At 40.5% G+C, this 24,339-nt stretch overlaps 1 protein-coding gene across 2 annotated transcripts in view; it reads right to left on the reverse strand.

Moving 5' to 3' along the window:
• The window catches only part of LOC135209269 (DGAT1/2-independent enzyme synthesizing storage lipids-like), a 152,121-nt gene that overhangs the window by 27,237 nt on the left and 100,545 nt on the right, over nucleotides 1–24,339 (reverse strand). For both annotated transcript variants that reach the window (XM_064241977.1, XM_064241976.1), the window contains exon 4: nucleotides 714–823. In XM_064241977.1, the coding sequence (XP_064098047.1) occupies nucleotides 714–823 (110 nt within the window). The remainder of the gene's footprint in view (nucleotides 1–713; nucleotides 824–24,339) is intronic.

The following is a 24,339-nucleotide window of genomic DNA, read 5'->3' on the forward strand; positions in this document are numbered from 1 at the left end:
AGGATTTTTCACGAAGTTCCGGCTTACGATGCATCTCAAGAACGGAACCCCCGTCGTAACCCGGGGACTGCCTGTAATAATAATATTAATCCCAAAAGACACCTTTGAAAATTAAGAGCAAAATAAATAAAACACAAATGTTCTGATCATGTTAACTAACCCACTCTTGAACTGGAGAGTAGTATTACTGATCAGAATCTCAGTTGGCAGAAATGAAAACTACTAAGAACAAGATTTGCAATGCCAGTATATTAGTAGCAAAGCTAAAAAGGAAGCAAGAAATTCCAAACACTTAGGTAATCAGCTAATTTTCTCAAATAATGACAGTGGTAACTGAATAAATTGAAATTCTAGCTATTTTATCACTAGCTCAATACCATAATTAAAGGTGATTCTGGATCTGCATAAAAGTATCTTGGAATAATATCTATATCATTAAAGGATACAGTTTAAAAATCATATTGATTTTAATTTCCAATCTTAAAATGCCAGAGAAATGCAATAAAACTGCAATGCAGCAAATATGAACATAATAAAAGATACAGTGCAGAAATGACGATAACAAGCATAGCTCTAAAATAAATACTTTACAATAAATATGTTGTCTACTTTAGTGCACCATACAAATAATGGTACAAAAAAACAGCAAAATAAAGAATAAGCCAAGGATAGGCATCAATAACCGCAGATATATCAGGATAATTAAGACTCACCATGCCAAATATACCCATGGGCATCCCACAGAAGTGATATGAGATAGCGACCTCCAGCCCAGGGGTCTCTTTGTTCCAGAGTTTCCTGTAACGCATCAATGACTCTTTTTCTGTAATGCCAAGACAAGGGCAACTTAACATAATGTGAGGGGAAAGAGGTTCTCAGTCATAGTCACATATACCTTTTCTAGAAATGTGAGGCAGTCAAATGTGTTTATGCTACCTAAAGTCCTTCTCACACTTTACACAAATGGGTATTTATGGTACAGTCCCAGGGAATGGAAAAAGATTCTCCTAGGATGTTTAACATGAGAGTTCCTTGACAAGTAGTTTTTACTCAACAATAAAAACATAAAAACAGGACAAAATACATCTGTATAAAAACAAAACACCCACTGCTGTTCATGTTAACAACTGACAGTTTCTAAAGGATAGTATTTGTGATTACCACTGGTAGGTGTAATAGGATGCCACTCATGCTGAGAAAAAAACAGTTCTTACAGGGCAATGTACTTACAGGATACTGTTCAGTTAACTCTGGACTATACGTATTCTTAAGAGGTACAATTCATTTTCACTATTAACAGTTCATATAGAGTTCGATTCACATTAACAACTTTTAGCTTAATTTTGCAAGAGTATTGATCATGTAAACAACTGATTATTCTTAAAAGGTGCTGTTCATATTAACAACTAATAACTATTATAATATAGTGTTCATGTTTTAAAAACTACAGTACTATACTAGTTAAGACAATAATAATAATAATAAAAAAAAAAAAAAAGTTTTGACATGGGAAAAACCTATTTTTGGTAGTAGCTGTTGAGTCCTCAAGGAGTTACCCTTCCATGGTGTATCCAGAGCTCCATGCTGACCAGACTCATGTCAAAGAATTCTCTTTTAGCTTGTTTTGTGGCCGGGTATCGTGTCATAATAATAAAAATGATAACACATGCTAGAGTATAAATGGACTCAGGATAAGAGGGCACTTTCTCTTATCCTCAGCGAATGCTATACAGTGGACCCCCCGTATTCGCGTTCTCCAGATTCGCACACTCACACATTCGCGGATTTCTCTGGGGAACGTTTCCCCGCATTATTCGCGGAAAATTCGCGCATTCGCGGTATTTTTCTATGAGAAATATCCACAAATTCCTGGTTTTTTTTTTTTATGAATTTCATCATAAAATGCACTTTTTGTGATGAAACTATTAAAAAAACCAAGTATGAAAATTTTCAGTGGTTTTTCTTGAGATTTAACTAACAAAATAGGCTGTTTTTAGCATTTTCATAGGGGTTCCAAACATTCGCGGGTTCTAACTATTCACGGGGGGTCTGGTACGCATCCCCCGCGAATACGGGGGGACCACTGTACCCAGTTTGCTTATATCAAAACCCACAAGAAGTGGCTATCCGCATATGCGCTCTCATATTGTTTACATACAACCAAAAATGGACTAAGAAGCCATTCCTCTCCGTTGGTCAATGTAGGATGATCCCTTACCCAAATCCCATGTCTTTTCGTCAAGGAAGTGGGAGGGTCTTGGGGACTCAACACCGACTACCAAAAATAGGTTTTTCCTACATCAAAACCTGTTTTTTGATAGTGTAGTCACTGTCTCATCCTTAAGGAGCTTTACAAAGAAACTGACAGGTAACGAAAAGCTCTTGAAATTTAATCTCACAACCCAAAAACATTTTTGGTCCAGAGTCAAGCCACAAGTTTCAAGGCCCCATTCTTTATTCAAAATACCTTTAGGTTCGGTAGCAAAGAACAAGAAACTAAGCATGAACTTACGTTTTTTAAGGTGAAGTTCTGTGGTGAATTACCTAAGCATGCTGGGTATGGTTGCAATACGTATTGTCAAACCTTTCACAGCAATAGTTAGCATACCCGTCTGCTAGAAAGACCTGTAGTTTGCCCCTGTAGCGCCTTTGGGTCAGGACTATCCGTGCCACCTACCGAGACACAGTGTAGTCAAATCTGTTTGAGCTTGTGGCAATAGTGTTGCCAGAGTATAGGAAAAAACAGACCTCTGGGATGTTTGCCATGACCTCTACATAAACCTTTAGTGCTTGAACTGAGCATAACATCTTGTCTACTAAATCTAGTTTACTTAAAATAGGGGATTTACTTCTTAAAGGAATGTCGTTCTTGGCCAGGAATGACAGGCCAAGGTATTATAATAAATGATGGTCAGCCGTTTGCGTGATGTATTGTCTCTGTCTAAGAGAGCCCAGTTTGCTAATTCAAGCTCCTGATGCTAATGTAATCAAGAAGATTGTCTATTGTAGCTTGTGAGTTGTGGCTGTATTGGGTCTGCTGAACAGAGTGCTGATGGAAGTCTACGCACCTCGTTCAGGGATCAAGCAATTGGAACCTTTTGAGAACGGGTCTTTGTTGTGTAAAGAACCTCACAAGGGAAGTGACAACTTATATATTAGAGTCAATCCTAAATTCATAAAGCAATGGTTCCGTTAATGCTGCCTTGTATGTCATGATTGTTGTATAATTGTAAGGCGCTTGTCTTCAAAAGGGATAAGAAAATTTGAAAGTGTTTCCCTAGAAATTCTGACTGGGCTCTCAGTATGGGTATAATCTAACCATATACTCCATACATACTGGTATTACTGAATATATGAGATCTGTAGTTTTTACACTAGGTACCTAGCAATGCTGGGTGAGTAATTTTCATGGTAGATATTTAAAAAATCCACCCGTGAAGGTCTCGGTTCAAAAAGAGGATCCGTAAATTATTTTCCGTCCTACTAACTGGGATAAAACAGTGGACAGTAATGGAATTTATCTCTTCACCTGTTGTTAAATTAATAGGAACCAATGCCTGTTTGGCCAAATTGGGGCTATTGAGTAAGCTGTTCCTTTGAGGGTTAAAGAGTTTGCTCAATACTTTCGAAATCTGGAACAATGGAGGAAAAAGATATATCATCCTCCATTTGTTCCAGTCTTGTAGGAAGGCATCTTTTGCTGTTGCTTGACTGGCAGTTTGCAATTCTCATATGTGGTGAACTTGTCCACTTCCAGTTGTGGAAGCATGCTGGTTATTGTCTGAAAAGTGGTTGTCTAATATCCACTCTGTTGAGGATGTTTTCCTTGATAGGGAGACATCGCGTGAGTTGAATTGCAGGCAAGTGCCAATTCCTTGCTTGCACCATCAAAGCATGGCTAGCATTATCATATTCAAAGGAGGTGAACGTGATCCCGGCCTCTTAATGTACGACATTGCAGTAATGTTGTCTAGAACCAACCAAATATGTCTCTCTTCTGGAACTTTTTGGGTTTTTTGAAAGATAATTCCCCAGAGTTGCCAAACACCACCTAGTGACCTGATGATCCTCCTTGTGTCCTCCCAACCTGTCAACGAGGCATCTGTGTGTATTGTCACTTGTACAGACTTGTTTTGGCGGGGATTCCTTCCAAGACCAAGGCCGAAGTATTTCCACAACTTTTTTAATCTTTTCATCAGGTCAGTCTCGCACCTTGTTTCTCTCATGCGATAGCCAAGATTTGTTCACATTCTTTTGTTGCAATCTGAGTATTGAATCTATTATGGATGTGAACAGCAACAGGCCCATCATATGCTCTAATTGCCTTTTGGAAACTTTGGGCTGTGCAAGGCAAGTTTTGAGGACTTGCTTTATTCTGTTTTGAGAGTGAAAAGTATCCCAACATAGTCCCAGCCACTAAAAGCATCTTCTGGTGGGTATGAGGTGGGATTTTCCCAATTGAGCATACTACCTTTTGATTGTAATAGGTTTTTCAAGCACACTTTTCTTGCAAGCTCCCCAAATCAACCAATCGTCCAGGTAGGCTATTACGTAGTTGTATTCCTGATTCCTCAAACAACTACCATTCCTAATTTTGTGAAATTTCTTAGGGCAATGTTTAGCCAAAAGGGCATGACTTTGAACCTGTACATATCTTTTCCTATACAAAACCCTAGGAAGGGTCAGAGGGAACGGCAACGGGGATGTGCCAGTATATGTCTTTCAAATCTATAGCTGCCCAAGTCCCTTCTGGAAAGATTGAACGTACAAGGGCAATGGTAATTATGCGGAAAATTTGGCAAACTATGTGTTTGTTCGATGTTGATAGGTCTAGGATCTCTTTGTTCAGAGGAATCCTTTTCGGGGACACCTGAAGAAATGTACGTACTTGGTGGCAAATATATGCATGATTCTCTATGTCTTCCATTAGCATTGATTTTCTGCACGTAAGCTTCCAGAGAGGGTCTGATTTTTGTAAGAAACCCTTCACAGGAGGGGGGAGGGATGAGACTGGTTCCACCCCAGCCAGTTTAAAAATAATGCTGGGTGCCCAAAAGGAAGGCTTCCATTGCCAGTGGTGCCATTAAAGTTAACTCCTAACCATACTTACTGGTATTTGCCTCTTCCTCTGCTTTGCCTTTGATTGTCATTCCAGGGGCTGATGTTCTTTTTCCTATAAGAGGGTCTTTGGACATTGTGAAAAAGATTTTGTTGCTGTTGCTCTGTAAGGAGTTGTCTCTTCTGACTGCCTACCTGTCTTTGAAAACAAATTTTGGAGTGACTGAAGGCTTACAGGATTTGGGAAGTTTTGGGTTTTTGTTTTCCTGAATTCTCCCCCACCCCCCATTTTTTTTTAAAAAGAGAAACTGTACAATTCTGTTGGAGGGCTTGCTAGATAAGTTTTTAACCACAATTGACTCCTCAAACAGGTCCTCAGAGAAGGGGTTATTGTTTAATAATGAAGTTACACTGGGAAGTGACTTGTTGGAGCCCTCCAATGTTTCTATTTGCACTTTTATGCACCACTCTAACACGTCAGAGAGTGCTTGTCATAGGGTTCTCATAGGACTTTAGGCCACAACAGCAAAAATTGTTCTGGAACCTTGTGGAAGCCTTTAGGTGGCAACTTCAGGCAAGGTGGTAAAGGTTATAACACTAAAGAGGTAGATTCTAGTATGAAATTCTGCTGTGGCTTTTGCCTCTTGAGATTCTTCTCATAGGAGTCCTAATTTGCTGCTTATCTCTATATAAAAGGAGCTTTTCCCTTCAGAAGGGAGTTGTAGCATTGCCAAATTCTTGGTGGAATTGTTCAAAACTGGGATGACTGTGGCAAATGGTTTTAATTCTACCATTGTCTCTGATCTTTTAGTCACTACAAAATACTGAAAATCAGCTTTTACAAGACTAATCATTTTGAAAGTGAAGGGAAAGAAAGTTGGGGCTACTTGGTGAGCAACTTGGGTCTTATTCAAAAACGGAAGTAGAGATCCTTTTTTTCTGGTAAATGGTGTCTACTATAGCTTTTAATGCACATTGCAGCATTTCATCAGTATTAATATCATCAGGGATGAGTATTGGAGCCCCTACTATGTTTTAATCTGATGTTTTGTATTATAAACTGACCATTTAGTTGTTTCCAGTCAGAATTCAAACATTAGACCTCGTCTGGGCAGCATTTGCATCCCATCTCACTTTTGGGTTACAGGATGTAGTACTTTTACACTTCGGAGTGTACCTGCTTGACTTAATTTCTTTCCAGAATCATGCATCATATCCCTTGTATACTAATGCCGTTCTGTGACAAGGACATCTATGATGTTATTCATAATTTCCTTATGGAATTCATCAAATGCTGCCAACTGTGTACCCCTTTTATGGAAGCTTTCACAATTTGACTGAGCATCAAAAACTGAACTGTAACTGCCTGTTAACCAAGGGGCATAAGTCCTGGGTAAGTTACATTACCCTTCTGAAGATGTAGTCATTTCAGTCAGAGTTAGATGGATCCTAGTACAGTAATACCCCAAACTTAGGCGATTTGATTTGAGCGAATTCACAATAGCGCGAACTTTTCATCAGAACCTAACTAATTATCATACACGAGTTGTTCACAATAACGCGAACATTTGCGAACCCTCCAAAAGCACTGCAAAACCCTGCAAAAGTGTTTATGTTTAATTTATTATGCAAATTTTTTAATTTTAAAGCTTTTCTGTACAAAATATTTATTAAAAATGTATTATTTTTATTTTTGTACATGCATAACTATGCAGTTAGTGCATATATGTACTTTTATAAGATGTGATACCCACTCACAAAGTTACTGCACTTTTCAAAGATATATCCCTTCAGATACTTTCATTTCTGAAGTACGTTAAGTTAAGCATATCTTAGTTTTACCAGACCACTGAGCTGATTAACAGCTCTCCTAGGGCTGGCCCGAAGGATTAGATATTTTTACGTGGCTAGGAACCGATTGGTCACCTAGCAACGGGACCTACAGCTTATTGTGGGATCCGCAACCACACTATATCTGAGATAAAATGAATTTCTAATCCACCAGAAATAAATCCTCCTTGATTCCAGCGTTGGCCGAGCCGGGATTCGAACTTCGGACCGCAACCGGATTGGCAGCCCGGAGGCCGCCGAAAACCCAACATATTGTTCCAAGCGAGGAACTTTTACTGAAGTAACGTACTAATATACAGTAGTGCCTCAGGTTACGAAATTAATCCGTTCCAAAGCGGCCTTCGTAACCTGATTTTTTTGTATCTAGAACTATGTTTTACATGTAAATTGCCTAATTTGTTCCACGCCCTACAAAAACACCACAGTAAATTTTATAATAAAGCTAAATTGACCAATAAACAATGAAATAAAGATATTTTGACGAAGGAAAATTCTATTTCTGGGGGAGGACCTGTGTTGCCCGGTGAAAAATCCCTGTAGCTCAATTTTCAAGTATAAATAAACTCTAGATATACCAGAGAAAAAGCTAGTATGTTATGCTGAAGTTACTACCCTCAGCGCGAGCACCCCGAAGGGCGTCGGTATAAGTATAGGGGCGTTGTGGAAACCACAATTCACAGGACCTCTGCCACTTAGAAGATTCCCTTCAAAATCCCCTTCCGCGGTAGGAGCCGTTACAACGAACCCCACCGCCAACTCCTCTCGCTACTACTACTAATACCCACGCGCTCTTCTCATTCCTGGAATAGTTTTTCAAGCTTGGATTGACCAGGGTGGGGAAGGCCAAAAGGAAAAAGGAAAGGGTTGGGTTCACCGGGCAACACAGGTCCTCCCCCAGAAATAGATTTTTCCTTCGTCAAAATCCCTTTTCTGGGTTCGACCTGTCTGCCGGTGAAAACATAACAGAGAATTCCATCCAAGCTAAACAGATACCTTTGAATAAAAGGGGTTAATAAAACTCAGAGTAAAGTTTAAATGCAAAATATTTAATACTAAAGTTTTCTAAGCAGTATTAAGCTTAACCTACTTAAAACAAGTACAACAATATAATATGAAATTATACCATAGGCATCTGAATCCAATTACAATTATAGTTATGCATAGAACATCTGGTAAGGCCACTGTGGCACTACCAAGTAAGTATTAACACTATTTACAAGCTCCGGTGGCAGGATAGACAGGTCTAGCCCGGCCCGGAGAAGAGGATGGTGGGGAGTACGAGCGAGTGAGGTAGGTAGGAGAGAGTGTTAGGGAAAGAATTGACAGAAGGGAAATTTCAGGGAGTTGTCAACCCCGTTCTTCGGGGAAGACTATGCTTCCTGCTGCCACTGTTGAAAATTTAAGAGCCTCCAATTTCTTTAGATAGTGGCGCTTAAAAACTGCCGGAGATTTCCAACCCGTGTACTTCTTCAGGTCCTCAAAGTTCATATTTTGAAAGTAGTTAATAGAGGTGGCAACTGCCCAGATGTCATGGACATGTGGAACAGAATCCGGATTGGCTTGTTTAATGAAGTAAAGTATTTGTTGCCTGATACCTTTTAAGGTGATTGTACCTCCTTTCTCTCTAATAAAAAGAGGACCTGAAGTTGTTTGAGAAGTCCTGGCTATAAAGGTTTTAAGAGTATGGACAGGACACAGTGACTTATCTTCCGTAAGAGGAAGAATTTTCCAAGGTGTCCAGCTATTCTGTGGGTCCTCGTTTTTAGCTAGAAACTGCCTGTCCGGTGAAAGCAGATCTTCGCCTGATGGGAGGAACTCAACATGGCCTCGGTTTCTGGAGAGAGCCGATAGTTCAGATATTATGGCCCCTGATGCCAGAGCTACTAAAAACAGAGTCTTTCTAAGCAGGGCTGAGTAAGAGCATGAGTCATTATTTGAATCTGAAGCTAATATAAGGACATCATTTAGAAACCAAGAAACTGTCTGAGGACGGTCTACTGGTCTTAACCGGGCACATGCCTTTGGTATAGAGGAGAAGTATGCGTCCGATAGGTTAATATTAAAGCCTATTTGGAAAATTTTTCTTAAGACTGATTTTACCGTAGTAATGGTACTGGCAGCTAGACCTCTCTAAAATAGGGATCTAAAGATAGAGATTGCCAAATTTGTGATCATTTCTTGAACGTCCGAGTCCTTTAGAAACTTGGCTATTTTCTTTACTGCTGAATCATATTGTCTAATTGTGGACTCCCTCTTATCAGATTCTATAAATAGGATGTTTAATGGATCTATGCTTGCATCCTTCTGTGCCACAAACTTCATGAAGTCCATAAAGTTAGGGCATTCAGAATCCTTGAGGAAGCTGACACAGTGAGTTTGTACTACCTGTGTCAGCTTTGGGTACAGGATCAGCTTGGGTTTGAGTTTCAGTTCTGTAAGGAGTGGATACCAGTTGCTCTTCGGCCAGTTGGGTGCTACCAGTGCTATCTGGCCTTTGAAGGATCTCAGTTTGTGTAATACTTTCAACAGAAGGTTCACTGGTGGAAAGAAGTAAATCCTCCACTAGTTGTTCCAATCTAGAGACATCGCATCGGTGGCAAAGGCTCGAGTGTCTAGGTTGGGAGCCACGTAGCAAGGTAGTTTGTGATTGGCTTCCATGGCAAAGAGATCCACCTGAAGATCTGGGATCCGATCGGCAATCCACTTGAACGACTTGTTTTCCAGGGACCATTCTGATTCCAGCGGAGTTGTCCTGGAAAGTGAGTCTGCAACAATGTTTCTTACCACTGCTAGATTAACTGCTGACAGATGCCAGTGGTTCCTCTCCGCCAACAAGAATATCGCTATCAGTACATGGTTCAATTTGCTGGACCTGGAGCCTCTTCTGTTTATACAGTGTACCACTATGAGACTGTCCGAAACTATCCGTATGAGGACCTTCTTGGCCGGAGATAAGACGTTTTAGGGTCAAGAAGACTGCCATTGCTTCCAGGATGTTGCCATTGCTTCCAGGATGTTGATATGGAACCGACGGAATGTTTTTGACCATGTTCCTTGTAATTTTTTGTGCGGCGAATATCCTTCCCAACCGCTCAGAGATGCGTCTGTGTGGATGGTTAGTGATGGCGGAGGGAACTGCAGAGGAACTGACTTAAACAGGTTCCGACGTTCCATCCATGGACGGAGCCTCTTTTTTAGAATGGGTGGAATTATCGAAACCCTGTCTCTGAGTTTGTTGTTGGCTCTTGTTCTCCAGACTTGATTGATGTCCTTCAATCTGGCTTTCAGCAGGACGTCTGTAACTGACGCAAACTGAAAAGAGCCTAGGATCCTCTCCTGGGCTCGCCGAGAAGCTCGTTTGTTTTTGAGAAAGTGCTTTGTAGCCTTTGATATATCTTTGGCCTTCTTGGGCGGGAGAGATAGCTCGTGTTTATTCAGGCCCCATTGGATTCCCAACCATTGGAAGCGGGGAGCCGGGGTCAACCTGGATTTCTCCCTGTTTACTTGGAACCCTAGGAATTCCAGGAATTCCAGCACCTTGGATGTTGACTTGTGGCATTCTGCCATGCTGGTTGCCCAAATCAGCCAGTCTTTTAGGTAAGCTACTAGCAGGATGCCTCTCTTTCTAAGTTCCTGAACTATCGTCTCCCCTAGTTTGGTGAATACCCTGGGCGCTATGTTGAGCCCAAAGGGCATGACCCTGAACGAGTAGGCCTGTTTGCCTAGTTTGAAGCCTAGGTACGGGGAAAAGTTCCTGGCTATTGGAAAGTGATAGTAAGCATCTGTAAGATCTATAGAGGTGGTGACGGCCCCCCGGGAAGTAAGGTCCGTACCTGCGAGATCGTTAGCATATGGAACTTGTCGCAGTGAATGTAAGAGTTGAGACGGGACAAGTCCAGAATCACTCTCTTTTTGTTTGAGTCCTACTTTGGGACACTGAACAATCGTCCCTGAAATCTTAGGCGTCTCACCTTTTTTATGGCCCTTTTTTGGAGATCTTTGGTATAGTCCATAAGGTCCGCCGTGGGTTTTTGATGGAAACGGACTGATGGGGGAGGCCCTTTCTCCCATTTCCAGCCCAGGCCTTTCGAGACTATACTGTGGGCCCATGGACTGAAGGTCCATCGGTCCCGGAACAGATACAAACTCCCTCCTACCTGAGGTCCCTCACGGGTTAGAAGGAGGTCTGGTGCCTCTACCTCCCCGGAAACCCCTACCTCTTGCCCGACTACTTCCGGCGTGCCTGCTATATGAGCGAACGAGATCTTTCGCTTCATAAGCTGGGTTGAAGGCTGGGGATGTGATTACAGCTGTTGAGGTAGAGGGTTGAGGGGCTGTAGGGGTTTGTACTAAGACAAACTGTTGGTGAGCCGCCTTAGATGTGGAAGGCTTGCCCATTTGCATTACTGGCTCTGCTTGCATAAACGCTTGTGGTGGAGCCGTCTGGTAAGGATTGTACCTCCTCGCCTTCTTTTTGGTTCTGGGCTGTTGTCCGGACCCTTCAAACTGACGCTTGAAGGGGAGACCCCGGTGGACCCTTAGGCTCTGGTTGACTCTGGCTGCCTCGTGGAGGATATTATTAACCTCTTCCTTGGGGAAGAGGTTGTCTCCCCAAATAGATGATCTTATGAGCCTGTTAGGCTCGTGCTTAATTGAGGCACCTGCCAGTACGTGCTTCCTACAAGCCCTTCTTGCTACAGCAAAATCGTACAGGTCGGCCAGGAAAGTCTGCAGCAGCGCTTTCGTCAGGACTCTGAAGACTTGCTCGTCTACATAGGTGGAGGCTACCAGCTCCGCCGCTGTGACGGAGCTGATAGATCTTGCCAGCCTGGTCTTAGCCTCAAACTCCGTCTTCACTAAGTGATCCGGAACTCTAGGCAGCTTCTCATAAAAGAGGTCGGAGGCGCAATCCGGGTCAAGCTTACCAGTGGTAAACGTGGCCGGAGCGTCCGTCCATAAGTCCATTCCGGTGGGCAATAGGAGGGAGGTAGCCTCTGTTTCTCTTAACACTGGCATAGGCTTATCCGCCATTGCTGCTTGCAGCGTTAACTCCGCCACCTTAGAAGTACAAGGTGACGGAATTCCGTCCGGGGTCACAAAGATCATATATTTGCCCTTATGTGGCGTCAACCTCGTGTTGACGCAACCCCAATCGGAGAGGGAACGGACCCAAGCAGCTTGGGCCTGCTCCCTAGGAAAGATCACTGTTTCCTTAAGGACTTTATTGATCCTAACCAGCGCATGCTGGGTTAGTCTCACAAATCCAGGGAAGGGGAACTGGAGCCCTGGCGGAAAGAGTTAAAAGTCCTCGATCGGCCGGGTTCCACACCCTTCAATCGTCAGTTTCCCGTCCGAAAATGGGGCATGCAGTGCCAGTCTCCACGGATTTTCCTTGTCGAAGGAAGGAAGCTTTGACGTGTCCGGCACCATCATGGATAGTGCCGGAGCACCAGAGTGGCGAAGTCCGGTAAGCATTTCTTCCAGAGGCCTAATTCTTTCCGTCAACGACGAGAAAGCTTGGCCGGAGGCGTCCGGGGCCGAGGCGAGACGTGCAGCCTCAAGCCTCTGGTCGATAAGTTAGTGAAAGCTTCTGGATCGAACGACGGCTCCGCCGCCTTAGGAACAGACGGTAATGCTCCTGTCCCCATAGGAGGAGAAGGGTTCCTGGCAGCAGGCGATGGACCAGAAGATGTCGACGGCTGGGGGGTCGAGGACAACTCCTTCGCCGCTGGCGGAGCTGGTCTGGAGACCTTCTTTAAAGTCTTTGGTCTTACAGACTTTATTTTGGGAGAGACAGAGAGCGCTCCTGTCTGTTTAGGGGTGGGCCTTGAGAAGCCCTGGAAGGAAGAGGAAGAAGAAGGAGTAGGGCTAAGTATGAGATTCGTCTCACTTACCTCCCCACCTACCTGTTCATCCGTGGCCATGGGCTCAGTGTAGATGTTAATTGCCGCCACTTCCTCCATCAGGTCCTCCTGCTCGTCAGGTCCAGGCATCGTCGCCACTCAGATGGCTTCAATGAGGGGTTCGGCAATATCTGCAGGAACCGCAGAGGTCACTGTGGCTCCTGAAAATATCAAGGAGCAAAGTCCGGCGTCCAGGACATAAGGCTGGCCCTTCGGCGCGTTCTTTCCAAACCCCGCAACCCACTTCCGGAGGGCTATCCTAGCCTCGTGGTAGGTGGCCGATCCGCCTGTTGCGGGAAACTCGGATTAGTGTTTCATCTGGAAGGAAAGACTATATTAACATGATAAGTCAGTATATGCAATCTGATATTATATCCAGCATATAACACCTATGTTGTAAAACATCACTAACCTGGTCATTAGACATGATTGTCACCATGTCATAACACATGGTGCAAGCGTCCGGGTGCCAGACCACGTAGTTGTCCAACTGCACCGCGCAGTTGGCATGAGATCGGAAAACTACGTGGCCGTATGAGTTTCCCAACGAAGCGTGGCAACCCTCCGCCTGACAACGGACCATCTGTAATGGAATGTGTTTATGAGCACCGAACTTCGGTAGCGGAGATAATTCCGGAGAGCGCATGCACCTTATTCTAGTAGGTTAAAACCAAATCTTTAGGTAATACAGTAACTACAAAGAATAAAGTATCCTTTCTTTGGGTGTATGAGCCTAATCCCCATTACGTCCTTGAAGAATGTTCAGGTTCGTTATTGTAAATCTGATGTCCGCCTATGTCGAAAGGGGAGGACGAATCCTTCTTTCCCCCAACATTTATTTTCCTTCGGCACAGGTGGCGGAGTCAGATGGCTACGTATACCGTAGACAAACCTTGACTTATTCTTCTTCCTCGCCGGAGCTTGGAAAGGAACGGAATTGAGCTTCGGCCATACTAAATAGTGATTGAACAGCGAGTGTGAAAGTAAATCCCACTCAACCGGTCCCTTACAAGACTGGAGCTGCGAGTAGAGCTATCCCCGGAGCTCCGCTTACGAAACGAATCGGTTCCCCTGTTCTCTGAATTTGCTGGAAGGAACGGGGGCTGGAGCCATGGGCCAGAATGAACCCTTCCTCTGGCTCCGCTAGCTATTATAGTAGGAGGGTTGTTCCCTCCCACGCCCCAATCGTTACCGGAGCGACAGAGACAGAAGGGAGCGAGACATTCAGCAACGGAGTTGCTCCGATCAAATGACGTGGTACTAGACCGCTACAAGTTGACGGAGCCACATACCGGAGCGTAATGGGTCAAGTCTACGCTTAACAGCAATAACCCTACTTTCCCCCTCCCAGGGGAGGCAGGGAGGGTTAATGTGTGGCCGGTAATGATCGCCTGGACCCCCACCCGATCAGAGATGGACCTGTACCTAGGCAATATAGCCTAGCTCTCCTATCGGAGACTCGCTGACTGGCCGTGGCTCGTCGCGGTTGGTAGTGGTCTCACCCGATCAGGAGGCTATGCCAGGTAGGCCAGGTGTACCAGACCGGTTTATACAATGAATACTACAAAATTATACACAAGGAGGCACAATGGAAGAGTTGCCAGGGAATTAGGTTAAGAAGGGAGAAACGGTATCCCAACTGGGTCCATTATGGGTGTTCCAAAGTACCCCGTACTGGGCAGGGTAGGCCAATGGCCACACTTGACCAATTAAGATGGACGATGTTCCTCGACCAGACCTACTAGGTCGAAATGTTCGACCTAGACCGGCAGGGCGGGAAAACCTCAACTAAACCTACTAAACCGAACTTTTCGGTCTAGACCGGCCAGGAGGTAGGTCCAACTGTGTACAGGGTGTTAGGAAGGAACACATAGGCTAACTCACCAAGCCTAGCCTAGGCTAGTTTGGCTATGAGGGGAGGGAAAACAGGGGGGGGGGCAACTCAACCAGCCTCTTAAATTATCAAATAACAACCTACTAAACAGTCTAGGCAATCCTTAATCTAAAAGTATCACTGTAACTCACATGGGGAATGACGCCCATCCGCCCACGAATTCACGGTCGGAATAGGCACTCTTTCCCTTTTCTTAGTATAATATCATGAGAAGAATTTAAACTTATAGCCTATTTATAGTTTCGGTAAATTAGTGTGTGAAATTCACTCGCGCTGTATTGATGCTCCGAATATGGCGGCTCAGCCGGCGGCACCCACAACACATTTTTGAGGGGCCGAGGCAATCAGAATATAAAACATTCCGACAATACAAGTTACGAAAACACAAATTGGAGTCCTCAACTTTGAAGCAGAAGAACCTTGCGAAGCCATCATAAGTTGTAGTTGAAGAAATCCTGGAGCAGCGAAAACATGTGATGCACACACAATCTCTAGTACAGGAATGTGAAGAGCGCTTGGGAATTAGTAGTAGTAGCGAGAGGAGTTGGCAGTGGGGTTCGTTGTAACGGCTCCAACCGCGGAAGGGGATTTTGAAGGGAATCTTCTAAGTGGCAGAGGTCCTATGAATTGTGGTTTCCACAACGCCCCTATACTTATACCGACGCCCTTCGGGCTGCTTGCGCTGAGGGTAGTAACTTCAGCATAATGTGCTAGCTTTTTCTCTGGTATATCTATAGCTTTTTCTCTGGTATATCTAGAGTTTATTTATACTTGAAAAATGAGCTACAGGGATTTTTCACAGGCAAACACAGGTCGAACCCAGAAAAACAATTTGGACCATTCAATACCTAACATAACCATGACTGTACAATGGTACCTCGACATACGAATTAATCCGTTCCGAGGCAGCCTTCGTAACCTGAGCTTTTCGTATCTTGAACCACATTTTACACGTAAATTGCCTAATTCGTTCCAAGCCCTACAAAAACACCCCAGTAAATTATATTTCCAGGCTTACAACACATGTTCTAGGGTTAAGACGCCAATCTGACGGAATAAATATGACTCCAAAAAGGCAAAATACTGTATATACTAGAAAAATATTCAACTGCATGTAATGTTCAACCCCATTTCTACTGCATATATTAGGACTTTAGCATACGTCCCTAAGCAATAAGCCTAGCCTATGTTAGCAGTTGCTACTGTAGCCTAGTCTATGATTCTGACATCTAAACCTAAGAAGCTAAAAGCTTAGAATATGCCAATAAAATGTATAAATAATCAGTATGTACTTATTTCAAATAATTATTAATTGATCATTAACTATAATACACAAACAAACAAAAAAAAAGGTTCCAACCTTTTGTTTACATTCAGCACTTACGAGTACCGAACGATCGCCAAGCAACCACTTTTACCAAGCACACAGTAAGTAATCATAAATTTTCATTATCTCTTTTCAACTACGTACTGAAACTACCAAACAGTATAATAACCATTCATTTCTATTCTTTATTCTATCTTTACCTAATGGAGATACCGAGTTACTGACAGCTATAATGAAACACATAATATTAAAACAGAAGAATTCTAGAAAATATTTGTTGGCTTCGATGATAGCAGTCTGATTTATTTTATATTTAATAATATCTAATTCACAATTTTTTTCATTAAATGTATTGCATGTACTCATTTCAAATACAGTAGTACCTCGAGATACGAAATTAATCCGTTCCGAGGTGCCCTTCGTATCATGAAGTTTTCGTATCTTGGACCACATTTTACATGTAAAATGGCTAATCCGTTCCAAGCCCTCCAAAAACACCCCAGTAAATTATATTTCCAGGCTTACAACACATGTTCTAGGGTTACGACGCTGATCCGACGGAAGAAATATGACTCCAAAGAGGCAAAATAATGTACATACTTGAGTAATATTCAACTGCATGTAATGTTCAACCCCATTTTTACTGCATATATTAGGACTTTAGCATATGTCCCTTAGCAATAAGCCTAGCCTATGTTAGCGGTTGCTACTGTAGCCTAGTCTATGATTCTGACATCTAAACCTAAGAGCTAAAAGCTTAGAATATGCCAATAAAATGTATAAATAATCAGTATGTACTAATTTCAAATAATTATTAATTAATCATTAACTATAATATGCAAACAAACAAAAACAAACCTTCCAATCGATTGTTTACATTCAGCTCTTATCCGAGTATCGAACGAGGGCCAAGCAATCATTTTTCCTAGCACACAGTAAGCCATAAATTGTCATTAGTATCTCTCTTCAACTAATGAAACTACCAAACTGTATAATAACCATTCATTTCTATTCTTTATTCTATCTTTACCTAATATTTTTTTTATTAAATGTATTGCATGAATAAGTTTTTCAATTTACAGAATCTTTTTACCAATAGAATACATAGAGCACATGGGGTAGATGCTGACCAATAGGAGAGCAGAATCTTATGGCGGTGACTAGCATCAGGAACCAATGGGAGAGCGGAGGATGGTGGCAAGTCTACTCAGTTGGCGGCGCGCGAGTTTTAAAATTGTTCTCGAGACTTTACAGCAACAACCTTTCGTAACCTGAACTATTTTCATATGTAGAGCCAAAAAATCTTCATATTTGCTTTCGTAACTCGAATTTTTCGTAAGTTGAGCCTTTCATATGTCGAGGTACCACTGTAAATAAAGTGTATTAGTGTACAGAGTACAAGAAATACTGTACGTACATCTACGTATGTATGTTGCAAAATGTGGAACCTTACCTTTAGAGAGAGGTGATGTCCGAAAGTGACGACAGAGGAGGAGGACAAATGGCAGAAAACATGAACGCTTAACTTTACAAAACACATTAAAAAATGGCAGAAAACATTAACACTAACTTTACGAAACACAATAACAAATGGCAGAAACCATTAACACTTCTAGATTATCTCCATCTTTGTCTCCACAGAAAGCATCCTCTTCTTTCTCTGAACTTCAGCACGTTTTATATGCTGTGCTAGGACAGCGCCGATATTACAGTAAATTTAGTCCCATCCCATAGCTCTGTTTGAGTGATGTCAACAGTCTCACCAGCCATTAAGCTCACTCTTGAACAAAAAAGATGTCACATTTCTCTCATTCATAAGTATAAAAATAGCATACTGTAATTGCAAACCTTCCACCAACCCATGTGGTGGGACCAGGGGGGCTTTCATGTCCTGAAGTTACAATGTTCAAAGATTTATGTAAATTTTGTTTATTTTCTAAAATTTTGGTGATAATGGCTTTTGATGATGATGCTTTTTCCTTTTCATCAACTAGTGATATCAAAACAGATAATTATAATGACAGTGATGATAGTAATATTAGTTTAAAAGTTAGTGTGTATATGTCAGTTAACCCAAGAGGTGCTAGGGGGTTGCTACCAAAGGACGACGGCAATATTATGCATTAGCAACGTCAGTAATGGAACCAATATTTTCTTGCTTATTTTTTAACTTATCACCTAATGTTATACATAGTTGCATTCTCCTTGTTTCGCAGATTAATAATAAAATATGAAATACAAGATATTTAGAAAACTAATATTTAAAAAGAATATATTTTTGAAAGAAAACGTTCTTTTCAAAAAATGCACTTTAGTTTTGGAATGCTTTATGACGTTTTTTATGAGATAATTTCACATTTTTTTCATGACAATATTACTCCTTAGCAATTCAAGAAACATATATACAGCAGTTATTAATTGGTTGAATCGGTGTACGTATGTGTGTGTGTGTGTATGTTAACAGACATATGCAAACTAACTTTTAAACCAATATTACTATTGTCACTCGCTATAATTATGTCTCTATATCAGTATCTGATGGAAAGGAATAAGCATCATCATCAAAAGCCATTATCATCAAAATTTACAATAAAAACAAAGATTTATATAAATTTTCGAACGTTGTAAATTCAAGATATGAAAACCTCCCTGGTCCCAACCCCCGGGCCTGACGGAAGGTTTACAATTATGCTATTTTGATACCTATGATTAAGAGAAATCTGGCATCTTTTATGTCCAAGAGTGAGCTGAATGGCTGGTGAGACTGTTGACGTCACTGAAACAGAGCTAAGGGGAGGGTCTAAATTAACCGCGATATTTGAAAATAAAGCGTCGCTAACAGCGCCGCGCCGCACCTTATGGGTTAACATACACACACATATACATCGATTCCACCAATTAATAACTGTTGTATATATTTTGTAATTTTACAGGTGTTTCTTGAATAGCCAAGGAGTAACAGTGTCACAGAAAAATTTGCAATTATCTCAGAATATACTGTATGAAGCATTCCAAAACTAAAATGCAGTTTTTCAAAAAAATGTTTTCTTTCCAAAAAATATTCTTTTTATATATCAGTTTTCAGAAGTATCTTATGCAGGCAGCCCCCGGTTATCGGCGGTCCAGTTTTATGGCATTTGTCTAGCACCATAAAAATGGCAATATATGGCGTATAACAGGGTGAGTTCTGGTTATCGGTGATCCGATTTTATGGCGCTCATCTAGCACCATAAAAATGGCGATAGTATATGGCGCCATAACAGGCCGAGTTCTGGTTATCAGTGCCATAAGGTCACCATAACATACCTTAACAGAGGTGCCATATATCGCCAAATTTCAGTTAATGGCAATTTTCACTTATCGGCACCCGCTCGGGAACAGAACCCCCGCCGATAACTGGGGACTGTCTGTATTTAATTTTTCATTATTACTCTGCGACACAAGGTGAGTACAATATGAATAACATAGGGTGATAAGTTTAAAAATTAGCAAGAAAATATTGGTTCCATTACTGAAGTTGCTAATGCGTAATATTGCTGCCATCCTTAATTGGCAACCCCCTAGCACCTCTAGGGTTAAGGATATAGGCTACACACGAGTTCCACTACTACGTAGCCTTACCAATGGGCTACCATAATGGTATCAGCCTCTAGTCATAAAATAAAAACTTACTCATATGTACACTCATAGTCAGGGCTAACTTTTTTTCTCTTACCCAGGTTGTTTGTATCTGGCTCTAGGCTATTTGGTCTACTATATAAAACAGTAACTTTCTACTGTGAAACTTCCTGATGTGAGATTTTATAGTTAGGCTATCACCTAGTCTAGGTTACTGTCGACTCCTGATTAATCCACCTTTAAGGGTAGGGGCTTAACCAGGTGTAATTTTTAGCCTTCAAGCTAGGCTGCTACCTCATAGCCTATCTGGTCTAGTGTTTTTGGTCTAATATATAAAACAGAAACTTACTAATGTGAAACTTTATAGTTAGGCTATCACCAAGTCTAGGTTACTGTCGAATCAACCCAGATTATCTAATTCCCTTTTAAGCCTTTTACGGGTATGCACATGATAACCTAGTGCTAAACTATGCTTAAGTATACAGCCACTTACCTAATCTTAAAGTCTTTGGTGTACACTTAAGCTACTGCCTAAGCCCATTGCTTAACAGGCTATGTCTTTACATCTTACCTCACTTCAGGTTACTCCCTACTCCATGTTATTTTTGTTCACCCTTAAGGTAGGGTGACCAGAAATCCAGGGAAACCCCGTTTTCAGTTACCTGTCCCCGGCTACTTCTGTCCCCCGAAAATGTCCCTGGTTTTCACTGTGATTGAAAGATCCTATCTTGGAATACCTATCTTGGAATACAGGAAAAAGATAAAGAAACAAAAATGTTGGCCAAACTATACATAGTTGCAAACCGTACTACTCACACTGTACAGTGTATATAACTAAGGAAATGATAAACAGTTTTGCATGGCATAATTTTCGAGATTATCTTCCAAGAACATAAAACCAAATTTCCCGCCAAACCATTGACAGTATCGTCATGCACGTCCCTACTCAGACTCTTCTCTTGCATTCCTGCCAGCACCACTCTCTGGCTGCCATCCAGCAGTGTTTTCGCCCGTTGATATTAAATTTAATACTGGTCAATCACTGGTTCATAGTCAAAATTACAACCTTTGAGATTTAATCAACTGAATTTTCATTCAATTCCTTTGCAATTTAGGATAAATAGGGTGAGAGAAACTTTTGAATGCTGCTTTATCAATGGTAAGGGCAGTGTTCCCATTTTAGTTTTTCAATGACAAAAGCATGTCATGATTTGGAGGTTTTAACGCCTCTGAAACGAAAATGTCCCCAGATTTTGTCTCAGAAATCTGGTCACCTTACCTTAAGGATATATAATCCTAGGTTATAGGCTACAAACAATACCTACTACAGTCTAGCTAACTAATTCTCAATGAATCGATGTAGATTGTTGGCTACTGCCTAGTAGGCTATTGTAGGATTATCTGAATCCTTAATAATAATAATTATGGAACATTTCTTTAGATAAAACTTCTAAATAGAATAAAAATTTTCCAAAACAATTTTCACTTTTACAAAATAACAATCAGAAATGGGAGAAGTTTCAATGTGTGCCCGCAAAAAAGCCGGTTTACAGCTTTTCACGCACAACTAAATCATTGTTCCACAGTCTGAACTAAAATTTTTTTAACTGGAACTTAAAATTATGCACTTAGCTTTCAAAATATATGTTTCCATGATCCTTGGTAATGAAATAAATAAGCAAAGAGTGAAATTCTCAGAGGTCTGATTTCAGTACACAGTGCTTTACTGACCAGAGAAAGGAATGGCTTCTTGGTCGTTTTTGGTCATATGTAAACAATATGATGGTACATATACACATAGCCACTTCTTTTTGAGAGATTTGATGTAGGTAAACTGGGTTTAGTGTCTCTAATGACAAGAGAAAGTGCCCTCTTATACCGAGTCCATTTATAATCTATCATGTATTATAATGTTTATCATTGCAGCACAATACCCAGCCAAAAGATCAGCTAAAAGAGAATTCTTTGACATTAGTCCGGTCACCATGGAGCTCTGGATAGACCTAGGAAGGGTAACTCCTTGAAGACAAGACTACGGCTTCATTGTAAAAAATCACCATTTTTCCAGCATCAAAGTTACTATTCGTGAAATAATTCTTAGAAATTAAACATCCCTCCTAGAGGCTTAAGAATGTTTTTCATAGGCCTATGGTAACCCATGAATTAAAAGCATGGCTTTTATTCAAAAAAAGATTAAAGCCTTACTGTGTGTCTAAAGCAATAGAAGGAAAGTGAGTCATTAATTTAGTCCCTTTTGAGTTCATTATTTTAGTTTTTTGCAGTGAATACCTTTCAAGCCCCATTGTGTCCTTTCTGCATGGTGTCCATACTTCCTCTAGTTATTTCTCCAGTCAAATTGTTAACCCACCCCTTCAGCTGTTTACTTTGCTCCTTGTTTTTCATACTCCAATTTATGAAGAACTCTTTGGGGTGGACCATATGGGTCACAAAAAAAATGATGATGCTCCATCTCTTAAATTACATTATTATAAAAATATACACACCATATATACTCGTGTAGCAAGCGATTTCGCATATTATGCAACCACCAGTTTTACACCCTTAAAAAAAAAGTTATTTGATCATGTATCTCATGGTATTCGATGCGAGTTCAATTTTCCAGAACCAAAATTACAATAGGCTAAAACCGCTTTTCCCTCTTTATCTATCTCATTTAATAGTTAGGCTAACCCCGGTTTTTCCCCCCAGAGAAAAAATACCCCTTTTTCCCTTTCCATCTCTTTTCTATCCCATCTTCCTAGTTAAGTTAAAAAAAAAGGAAAAAAAGGAAAAAAGCTAAAAGTATCATTAGTAATGTTATACTTGTTGTGTAAACACAGCCAGAAACAGCTGATTTGCTACAAACAACCGAATTGATAACAACAGCGGTTTGCTTGCATCTCAACCATCATACGGCAGTAAAAAATTACCACACTTATGTTACAAATGATGTTAAGTAAAATAGGACTGATATATTTTTACATTACTATCCTTATTTGCTATGGAGAAAAGATTGGCAACTGCATATACTGCTAAATTTAAGCTGCAAGTTGTAGCTGACGCTGAGGAAAGAACGTTCATCTGCTAACGACGATTATTGTGCATTGGCAACATTGATGAAACACCAGCAAACTTCGGTATACTACCATCAAACTCAACGGTAAACAAAATTTGAGAGAAATGTGTTTTAAACAAAACTATTTGGCATGAAATAACAGCTTTTACTGTTTTCACTCTGATAAAAGATAACTATGTAAAGCTCGTAGTACATATTATGATTAAATCAAGTGAAAATATCAAAAGCAATATGTTGATTTTTTTTACGCAATAAACATGCCACCACGGTATCTACTAATGAAAAAAAACTAAATTTCATTCACAGCAATATCAATAGAGTACTATCTAGATTTACGCTAACTAGAAGCAAGAAAATCGCTCTGATTTGAGTTCAATACATCGAAATAAACTTACCTTGTAATTGCCTTCAGTTGATTTCCAAACCAAAACATTGATTACAGTTTGTATTTTATAATACAAATACTAATATGAAAACACATACAATATCACTGGATGCAGTGAAGTAAAGCATAACTTTTTAAAAGATCCATGGAAAAGATGTACATTCATGTTTGTATTTTATCATATGATACTAGTACTATATGTGAATATTATATACGCTAATTTTATATCTCGTGTATAAAGCGACCCCCTTAAAATTAGCTCCAAAATTAGGTCTTCAAGTCACATGATGCACGAGTATATACGGTATAGTATATGAAACAGTGGCTCATGCTGTAAGGTATGAGATAGACTTCAGTGGAAAAATTTGTCCTGTCTCACAAGATTAAAAACACCACAGAAAAACAATGCTAAAATTTATTTTCTCTCCAGAAAATTTAAGGCACAGAATCATTGGTGCCAGAACTTTTTTTGTCATTAAAAATATACTATTAATGCGAATAACAACTATCACTGTCTTTCTGTCTCTTACTTTTATAAAGGATAGTAATTCTACTGAATATTCAGGTTACTCGTTCTTCAAGATACCAATAATTCAACCTGTAATGATTACTCAATTTTTAACTGTTCTTGTTCATCTGAACACTATTTCATCACAAAACAGACATCATTTAAAATCAATTAAATACTTTCACAATTCATGGTCATTGCAATGAACTTCACAATCCATGGACACTGCAATGAAAATCTGTTTTTACCATCAAGAAATACTGGAATATTAAGACTGCAAAGTACTTTGACTGTTCACACAGTTGTAGAATATTGTCTTATGTTTGACTCAGAAAAATCTCAAGTTCCACATTAAAATATAATAATTATACATAATCTATCAAGCAAACATTCCTTACTCATTAGATCTAAATGCAAGATCATTACTTAAGACGACAGGAAAAGAATACAGTCAACCCCCAGTATTTGCAGCTTATGTGTACCACAACACCAACACCCTCCCCACAAATAGCTAAAATCCACAAATACTTGACACCCTTTTAAAAACGTTTATATCTGCCTATTTAGTTAAAAAAAAATGCTTATAGTACCTGAGTATTTAAATAGTGTTATCACAAAAAATGCAGTTACAAAAATTATATGAAAATACAGTAATTTGTGAATATTTCTCAGTGAAAAATACCACCAATAGCATTTAATGATATAATGTTAAAAATGGC

The sequence above is a fragment of the Macrobrachium nipponense genome, chromosome 37, assembly GCF_015104395.2.
Source record: "Macrobrachium nipponense isolate FS-2020 chromosome 37, ASM1510439v2, whole genome shotgun sequence".
Lineage (NCBI taxonomy): Eukaryota > Metazoa > Arthropoda > Malacostraca > Decapoda > Palaemonidae > Macrobrachium > Macrobrachium nipponense.